General features: G+C 44.0%; 1 protein-coding gene across 1 annotated transcript in view; it reads left to right on the top strand.

Annotated features, from left to right (window-relative positions):
• The window catches only part of LOC123499253 (rap guanine nucleotide exchange factor 6-like), a 253746-nt gene that overhangs the window by 233961 nt on the left and 9785 nt on the right, over positions 1–10000 (top strand). The window contains exon 3 of the mRNA XM_045247046.1: positions 7490–7617. Coding sequence (XP_045102981.1) covers positions 7490–7617 — 128 coding nt within the window. The remainder of the gene's footprint in view (positions 1–7489; positions 7618–10000) is intronic.

Here is a 10000-nt window from a genome sequence, read left to right as displayed (position 1 = left end):
TCTTAAAATTACATCGCCGTATCATAAATTTCTCTAACCTTATTTTTTTGATGGAGCGAAATTACGTTTGGAAATCTCTCTCTCTCTCTCTCTCTCTCTCTCTCTCTCTCTCTCTCTCTCTCTCTCTCTCTCTCTCTCTCTCTCTCTCTCTCTCTCTGTCAAGCTTGAAATCTTTAAAGAAATCAGGATGCGAGATGAGTTTTACGAGGAGATTAGCTAGAGAGAGAGAGAGAGAGAGAGAGAGAGAGAGAGAGAGAGAGAGAGAGAGGGAGAGGAGACGGAGAGCGAAAGAGAGAGGGGGAGGGAGAGAGAGTGAGGAAAATAAGTAAGAAACATTATTGCAGAGAGAGAGAGAGAGAGAGACAGGGAGAGACAGAGAGAGACAGAGAGGGAGAGAGAGATTAATGGAGAAACAAGAAAAAAATATTGTTCCATTATCCTCCTTTCTCTTCATATCTTCGTATCTTCCTCCTCTTCCTCCCTCCTCCTCCTCCTCCTCCTCCTCCTCCTCCTCCTCCTCCTCCTCCTCCTCTACAACATTACGTAAACCTCTCAAATAAATTTCTCTTTGGTCATAATATTTAAAGCATCTCTCTCTCTCTCTCTCTCTCTCTCTCTCTCTCTCTCTCTCTCTCTCTCTCTCTCTCTCTCTGTTTGTTTTTATTAGGGCACAGCCGGAAGTGTTGAGTGCAGTGTGCCCTCTGTGTGTGTGTGTGTGTGTGTGTGTGTGTGTGTGTGTGCGCATATGTTTGTATGTATCTCTGGATGTAATATAAGTAATAGTAGTAGTAGTAGTAGTAGTAGTAGTAGTAGTAGTCAGCAGTGGTGGCAGCAGCAGTGGTGGCAGCAGCAGTGGCAGCAGCAGCAGCAGCAGCAGCAGTGGTGGTGGTGGTGGTGGTGGCAGCAGTGGTGGTGGCAGCAGCAGCAGCAGCAGCAGCAGCAGCAGCAGCAGCAGTGGCAGCAGCAGCAGCAGCAGCAGCAGCAGCAGTGGCAGTGGCAGCAGCAGCAGCAGCAGCAGCAGCAGCAGCAGTGCAGCAGCAGCAGCAGCAGCAGCAGCAGCAGCAGCAGCAGCAGCAGCAGCAGCAGCAGCAGCAGTGGTGCAGCAGCAGCAGCAGCAGCAGCAGCAGCAGTGGCAGTGCAGCAGCAGCAGCAGCAGCAGCAGCAGCAGCAGCAGCAGCAGCAGCAGCAGCAGCAGCAGCAGCAGCAGCAGCAGCAGCAGCAGCAGCAGCAGCAGCAGTAGCAGTAGCAGTAGCAGCAGCAGTAGCAGCAGCAGTAGCAGCAGCAGTAGTAGTAGTAGTAGTAGTAGTAGCAGCAGCAGCAGTAGTAGTAGTAATTGTTTTTAAGTACTACCATACTCTCTCTCTCTCTCTCTCTCTCTCTCTCTCTCTCTCTCTCTCTCTCTCTCTCTCTCTCTCTCTCTCTCTCTCTCTCTCTCTCTCTCTCTCTCTCTCTCTCTCTCTCTCTCTCTCTCTCTCTCTCTCTCTCTCTCTCTCTCTCTCTCTCTACGTTAGAATTATTGCTTTCGTGGGAATGTTTTGTTACGTCGAGAGAGAGAGAGAGAGAGAGAGAGAGAGAGAGAGAGAGAGAGAGAGAGAGAGAGAGTGAGTGTGTAATTTTTTCACCTTTTTGTTTCCGTGTTCTTTCTTTCCTTTCTTATTCTCCATCTCTCCTTTTTCCCCATCCTTTCATCCCTTCCTCCCATCTCTCCTCCTCCTTTTCCCTCACATGTCTCTTCATATCCTGCAGTTTTCCTTCCTTATATCATAAATCCCCTCCATCCTTCCATCACCTTCCCTCCTTTTCCCCTCAAGTCCCTCTCTTTACATCTTTCCTCCTTCCCTTCATCCCTCCATTGCGTCTCTCCTTCCTTCCATCCCTGCCTTTCTCTGCTTCTCTCAGTGCACCTTATCACAAACAGGAAGTTACATTTGCACTTCATTTGTGTTCTCTTGGGCTCCCTGTCACTTGCCGCACGCACCCGGCCACTTCTCACGGCACCTAATTAAGAGAGCGCCCTCCGGAACTCACCTGACGAAGGGGGGGGGGGGAAGGGAATGAAGCTGGGGTAGAAGTGGAGGGAATGGGAGAGGGTGTAGTCTCATTATTTCGTTGTGTCGTCAGCTCCTCCTCCTCCTCCTCCTCCTCCTCCTCCTCCTCCTCCTCCTCCTCCTCCTCCTCCTCCTCCTCCTCCTCCTCCTCCACAACAATAACAAGTAGCAGAGATGAAGTAATGAACGTGATTTGAAATGATGGTGGTGGAGATGAGGCAGTTGAAAATGATTGAAGGGAAGACAGAGTGGAGATGAACGAATTGATAAGTGAGTGGAGGTGAGGTGGAGATGACGTGAGGTGAGTGAAGGAGATGGTGGATGTGGTTTTTTGTGTTATTGTGGATTGCTGGGTTGTGGTGAGGAGGACTCGTGTTGGTGGTGGTGGTGAAGGAGGGAGATGAGTGTGAGGAAGAGGAGGAGGAGAAGGGCGATGAAAGGAGAACTTGAAGGAGAAGATAGAAAAAAAAGGAAGAGGAGAGGAGAAGAGAAGTAAGAAGAAAATGAAAAAAGGATGAAAACGAAATGAAGAAGACAAAGAAATGACTGTGAACGAGATGGAAGAAGAGGAAGAAAAGAAGAAGAAGAAGAAGAAGAAAAAAATAAAAAAAAAATAAGAAGAAAAAAAGAACATTAACATCAACAACAACAACAACAACAACAAAGAAGAAGAACAAGAACAAGAACAAGAACAAGAACAAGAAACTGAGGAGAAAAATAAAGAAGAACGTAAAAAAAAGATAAATAATAAAACCTGACGTCTTTCGCAACAAAAGCTACTCAAGAACTATAACAAAGAAAAAAATATATATAATCAATGCTGAAAAAAAAAAAAAACAGGAAGGGGAGGCAGCCAGCGAGGTGAGGTACCATAACGCGTTTCCATATTCATTCTGCTTACTATTTGGTGATCTTACACAGCTTCAGAAACTTATGTCGGGGATTAGAATAGTGAAGACTGTGGCCATTAATCTTCTGCTCTCCATAGACCTTTGCTAATGTCAATAAAATGGTCTAATCGTATATAAATCTCAAGTTAAAATTGTGTTCTAGTATTGAAGAGGTTAACAGACAATAGCAACACTGGAGCGCTAAGTGGAGAGACTGAAGACTGCTGAAGGAGACTCATTAAGGCAAAAATTACACACACAAAAACACCGAAAAATATCAAACCATCTCGATAAACAGACAAAAGGAGCAGCTCTGGAAATTGATAAACAGCGCAGTAATGAGAAAGGTCAGATTATTGAGTTGACCTTTTCATATCTGTTCACCTCAGCAAGTCACAATGATCCGTAAAGACTCTGTTTATGGAGAATTAGTCGAATTATTACCTAAACCTTTCGTCTTCCTCGTTTCCTGCTCCGAAGACGCTGCAATGGAGGTTGTTTTGGTGGGTTTGCTAAAGTGTTATTTTTTTTTTATCTTTTAATTCCTGTGGTAGTTTGAGAAGAAGAATGTGTCGACAATTTGGAAAGGCACTCATAAAAATACGATTGATGTATATTGTGGTCTTGGAGAGAGAGAGAGAGAGAGAGAGAGAGAGAGAGAGAGAGAGAGAGAGAGAGAGAGAGAGAGAGGTTTGCGTGTTTTTTTTTTTTTTCTGGTTTGAGAAGAATATTGTGTCAGTGATTGATATTTTCTGTGGCCTTGAAGAGAGACAGAGAGAGAGAGAGAGAGAGAGAGAGAGAGAGAGAGAGAGAGAGAGACACAAGAACACGAATTGTCACCTCTGTAGCCTTTAATGAATAAAGGACAATAAGGGAACAAATCGTGTCGGTTCAAGAATACCCTATTTAACGTTCTTCCCTCTAGGTGTCACCACAACGGACCAACCTTCCCCAACACACCCATTTTTTTATCTCTCTTTCTCTCCATCCCTTTTCCCCTTTCTTTCCTCCTCTTCTCTCACACGTTTCTCCATTCCCTCCATCTTTCCCTCCGTACATCGTAAATTCCCTCCATCCCTTCCGTTCTCTCCTCCCAAGTCCTTTCTTTCCTCTTTCCCTTGATCCTTACATTCTTCCCTCCATTCCTCCTCTCTCTCCTTTTCCCTCTCAGCCACACTCACTACAAGCACTTCTTTCACTGCTCCATAAACCTTCTCTTGTGCTACGCTAAGCTTCTCCTGCGGGGCAAATCATCTGTAGCACTCTCCCTCCCACACACTCCTCGCACACCCACACTACCTCCGTCTCGCCTCTCCATGCTTTGTTCGTCCTCCTGAGAGAGTAATAATAGCGTTTCAATAAGGCGATAGAGTGTTGATGGGGATGAAGATGCGGGTAATAGTGACTCCAGTGTGGGACAGGGTATTAACACACACCTGGGGGAAACTGGTTGAATATTCCTTGTGTTCTTGTGTCTTCTTATGCTGCACGAATGATGGTGATAGTTGTGTGTGTGTGTGTGTGTGTGTGTGTGTGTGTGTGTGTGTGTGTGTGTGTGTGTGTGTGTGTGTGTGTGTGTGTGTTTAATGGATGACATTCATAGCGGTAGTAGATCACAGAGAGAGAGAGAGAGAGAGAGAGAGAGAGAGAGAGAGAGAGAGAGAGAGAGAGAGAGAGAGAGAGAGAGAGAGAGGAGACTTGAATTACCTGCCGAAGGTATATTGATCATGCGAGAGAGAGAGAGAGAGAGAGAGAGAGAGAGAGAGAGAGAGAGAACAGAAAATTAAAGAGAAAGAAGAAATGGAAGAGAGGAAAGAAGAGCTACGAAAAGGAAGAAATAAGGAGGAGAAGGAGAAGTGAATAAGAAAGACAGAGAGAGAGAGAGAGAGAGGAAGAGGAGGAGGAGAAAAGCAGAAATTTAAGCAGAATGAAGGAATAATAATGGAGAGAAAAATGTAATGGCAGTGGAGGGAAAGAGAGGAGGAGGAAACGGAGGGAAATGAGGAGGAAAGAAAGAAGAAGAGGAGGAGGAGAAGGAGGAGGAGGAGCGAGAAAAAAAGAGATTAGAATAGGAAGAAAGAATTATTTGGGAGGGTAAAGCAGAATGTCAGTACGAAAGGGGAAAGGAAGAAGAGAAGGAGAGGAGGAGGAGGAGGAGGAGGAGGAGGAGGAGGAGGAGGAGGAGGAGGAGGAGATAAATTCAGACTTAATGAAGGAGAAAGGAGGAAGGAACAATGTAAAAGATCATTATTTTGAGGGGACGGAACATGAGAGAGAGAGAGAGAGAGAGAGAGAGAGAGAGAGAGAGAGAGAGAGAGAGAGAGAGAGAAGGTTAGCATAGCGGAAGTGAGAGAGAGGAAGGTGTGAAAGCAAGTTTAAAAGATAAATGAGAGAGAGAGAGAGAGAGAGAGAGAGAGAGAGAGAGAGAGAGAGAGAGAGAGAGAGAGAGAGAGAAAGGTAGAAGGTTAGCATTGCGGAAGTGAGAGAGAGGAAGGTGTGAAAGCAAGTTTAAAAGATAAATGAGAGAGAGAGAGAGAGAGAGAGAGAGAGAGAGAGAGAGAGAGAGAGCGATAAACAAACATCATTTTACTTAAGGCAACAAAAATAAAAATACTATCAATAATAAACAGGTAAATTAACAAATAAAGAAATAAATAACACTAATCTAGGAAGCTTAATTAAACAAAACACAACAAAAAAATCCTATTTACTAAGAAAATCTACCAGAAAATCTAAACACACACACACACACACACACACACACACACACACACACACACACACACACACACACACACACACACACACACAATAAATAAATAAATAGATATATAAAAATAAAAAGTAAGAAATACACGTTTACACACACTTCCTTCCAATTAGGCAGGAGTGAGACAAGCAAGGGTCTGGGTGGAGGCACTGAAGCAACACAAGGGACATGTAGCACTGAAACACTAGTAACATATTTATCACAAGTATTTCTATGTGACTGATGACGTGCAGAGTTGTCGAAATACACACTAACTCACACTGACTACCCTTTCTGAAGCATATGGTGTTTTTAGCCCCTTCTGTACCATGCCACGTCTTCATGTATGTCCTGGTTGCTATTTGGCCATTTTACACACCTTCAGAAACTTGTATGGGGATTAGAATAGTGAAGACTGTGGCCATTGATCTTCTGACCTCCATAGACCTTTCCTAGTGTAAATAAAATCGTCTAATCACACCCAAAACTCATGGTGAAAATGCGTCCTACTACTGAAAGGGTTAAGAAAGTGTGGTATTGTTTGTAGTTGAGTATTAAGAACTACAAAATAAAGGAAATATATGATGTGTGAATAAGATAATGATAAACTGAATAATGTTTCTCTCTCTCTCTCTCTCTCTCTCTCTCTCTCTCTCTCTCTCTCTCTCTCTCTCTCTCTCTTGTTTAGTTGGGTCACTTTGCGTGCATATTTCAATGTTGCCTTCCTTCTCCTTGTCCATTTTCTATTTCCCGAAACTGCACTTCGTCCTCCACCACCACCACCCCACCACCACCACCACCACCAACACCAACACCACCACCATCACCACCACCACCTCAACGGACCAGTAATTATGACCAGTGTTAAGAAAACCTGGGAACTTTTTTTTTCTCTCTTTCCGTCTTGCATTAACGAGTTGACTTTTGGGGCGCAGCAGAGACAAAGACAGCGAGTGGTAGCCAGTGCTGCGGTAATGACGACCCGTTAAGGGCGCTGTGGTGCTCGTGGGGGCGTGGGAAGGGCGCTGCATGGAGTGGGCGAGCTGATGGGAGGGGTGGGTGACTGGGGAAGGGTTTGAAGGGAGGGGGAGATCAGTTAGGTTAGTTATAGGGAGGTTTTAGGAGTTGAGGGAGGAAGGGAAGGAAGGGGACAAGGGAAGGAAGTGAAGAAGGGAGGAATACGAGAGAGGGATTAGAAAAAGGAGAAACTGAGGGATGAAGGAGTAAATAGAGGAAAATGAGGTGATTTGAATATAGTGCCAAATCAGTACACATCACCACACCACAACCAGTCACTAATCAATATATTACCACACTCACCACCACACACCACCACACAGCATAACAAATTCAAATCACTCCACCACACGCCCTTCACCCCACAATCACCACAAACCCAAAACAATACACTACCACACACCACCAGCCAACACCACAGTACCAAAGCAATGCAACATACAGTACCACCACACACTCAAACCACTCCCTCAACCCAACCTCACCTCCATAATCACCACACTACCACACACCACACACCACCACAACAACAGATAAACAGATGAAGACAACTAACTCTCTTACTTCACACAAAACTACATGCAACCTCGCTACACATACATTTTTTTCACTTGATTTAGAATAGAAAAAAAAATTGATAACTCCTATACCACCCAAGGGACTGTCACCTCAGTGGGCATTTTTTCAACACATTATTTTCTTGCCCTTGATCGATTGTCCTTCTTACGTAAAACAAGATACAGAACCACCGTCTCACCACACCCTCTTCTCTATTCCCCCTACAGGAGCTGGACCTCATTTACGGGTGTCTGCGGGGCATGGAGGCGCTGTGCTGGCTGCGGGAACCTGCCTTGCGTGCCTTGTGCCGCACTGTCAGGTACCAAGTCCACTACTCCAACGACATCCTCTACTGGTGAGTGTGTGTATGTGTGTGTTTTGGGTATGTCTATTGGTGCTTGATTAGTGTCCATGACTACCTGGTGAGTGGGTGAGTGTAAGCTTACCTGGTGATTGAGTGTGTGTATGTTTACCTGGTGACTGACTGGTTAGGGTTAGTTTATCTGGTGACTGAGTTTGTGTGAGCTTATTGGGTGACTGAGTGTGAGTTTACCTGGTGACTGAATGTGTGTGAGTTTACCTGGTGATTGAGTGAGTTCGAGTTTTCCTGGTGACTGAGTGAGTTTACGTACCTGGTGATTGATTGAGTTTGAGTATATCTGGTGACTAAGTGTAAGTTTACCTGGTGACTGAGTGTGTGTGAGTTTGTTGGATGACTGAGTGTGAGTTTACCTGGTGACTGAGTGTGTATGAGTTTACCTGGTGACTGAGTGCGTGTAGGTTTATCTGATGACTGAGTGCTTGTAAGTTTATTTGGTGAATGAGTGGGTGAGTTTTCCTGGTGACTGAGTAAGTTTGAGTTTAAATGGTGACTGAGTGCTTGGGGTTAGCTTATTTGGTGACTGAATGAGTTTTTAATTTACTTGGTGACTGACTGGTTGGCTTGACTTTACCTAGTGATTAATTGGTGTGAATTTACCTGGTGACTGTGATTGGCTTGAGTTTACCTGGTGACTGAATGGTTGGTGCTTAGTTTACCTGGTGACCTAGTTTGTGTTTACTTGTGTGCTGGGGTGTACGAGTACCTGGTGACTAATTGATTATAGTTTACCTGTTCCTAGTGGCCGAGTTTGCTTGGTGACTGATTAGATAAGGATATCATCATGTTTTTTTACCTGGTGACCTAGTAATATCATTTTGCATGGAGAGAGAGAGAGAGAGAGAGAGAGGATAAATAAAGATAATGAAAGAGAGGATTATAGAAAAGATAAATAAAAAGGAAAATAGAGAGAATGGAGGATTTGAGAAAGAGAGAGAGAGAGAGAGAGAGAGAGAGAGAGAGAGAGAGAGAGAGAGAGAGAGAGAGAGAGAGAGAGAGAGAGAGAGAGAGAGAGAGAGAGAGAGAGAGAGAGAGAGAGAGAGAGAGAGAGAGAGAGAGAGAGAGAGAGAGAGAGATAATAGAGAAAGAGAGGATTATAGAAAAGATAAGAAAAGGAAAATAGAGAGAAGAGAGGATTTATAGAGAAAGAGAGAGAGAGAGAGAGAGAGAGAGAGAGAGAGAGAGAGAGAGAGAGAGAGAGAGAGAGAGAGAGAGAGAGAGAGAGAGAGAAACTCATTAACAATATGAATGATTTTTATTTGGATAAGAGAGTCGTGTTAATTCACCACAACCACCACTATCACTACCACCACCACCGCCACCACCACCACCACCACCACCGCCATCACCACCACCACCACCACCACCACCGCCGCCACCACTGCCGCCACCACCACAGTGTCAAATAGAGCAACACATGAAGGTTCTTATCATTGCGAACCATCTCTCTCATCACGCCTACTTCTCCTCCCTTACCCCCCTCCCCTGCCAACCATTCCCCTGCACCCCTTCCTCCACCCCCAACTGTACCCCTCACCTTTTAAAGCGGCTCACCTCACAACACTTTTCTCCCTCTCTAATTAACACCAGTGGGTATTAATTAGATTTTTCATTAAACATTGGAAAGGAAAGATAAACAGGTGAAGTATTGAAGTGAGGAGTTAGTTCAGTTTGTCTCCACACACACACACACATGTAGAAGGAAAAACATGTGTATAGTGTACAGGTAATAGAACTGTATTATCTTTCTGCTACTAAGAGAAAATAGCATAACTAGTATTGTTCTTGTCATTTAAACAGTACATTCTCTAGCTCGTCCTGGGAACTGACAAACTCTGGAATTTTATTTTTACTTGATAATTAAAACATTTTGAATATGACAAATTACAGTTCCGTTTATTTTTTTTTTTTTTCTCCGAGGTTTTTCACGAACTACGCCAGTCTTTAATATCACTCACGCAAAACTATCAGAAACTCACAAAATTTACCACTACTTCCAACAAATCTTATAAAACAGCGAAAAATTCACACCTTCAATATTATTACGAGTATTATTTTATTTCCCTCGCTATTTTCAAAGTCAATCTATATCTAAAAAACTTCCAAAATTTTACCACATTCACCACACCTCAAGACACAACAAAGAATTCACACCTTTAATATTATAACGAGTAACATTTAATTTCCCTTCCTGTTATCTTATCAACAAAACCAATTCACCTACATTAACACTCAAACACCCCAGAAACTCACCAAATTTAGCACCACTGCATTCAAACCACAGGGAGACGCAGACCATTCCCACTTCCACTTTGACTTAGTTATTTATTCACCTTCCCGTCAGTTTCCGTGGGGGAGG

Source organism: Portunus trituberculatus, chromosome 49 (assembly GCF_017591435.1).
Source record: "Portunus trituberculatus isolate SZX2019 chromosome 49, ASM1759143v1, whole genome shotgun sequence".
Classification (NCBI taxonomy): Eukaryota; Metazoa; Arthropoda; class Malacostraca; order Decapoda; family Portunidae; genus Portunus; species Portunus trituberculatus.
Note: the sequence above shows the minus strand (reverse complement) of the source record. Positions and strands in the feature narration are given on the sequence as shown.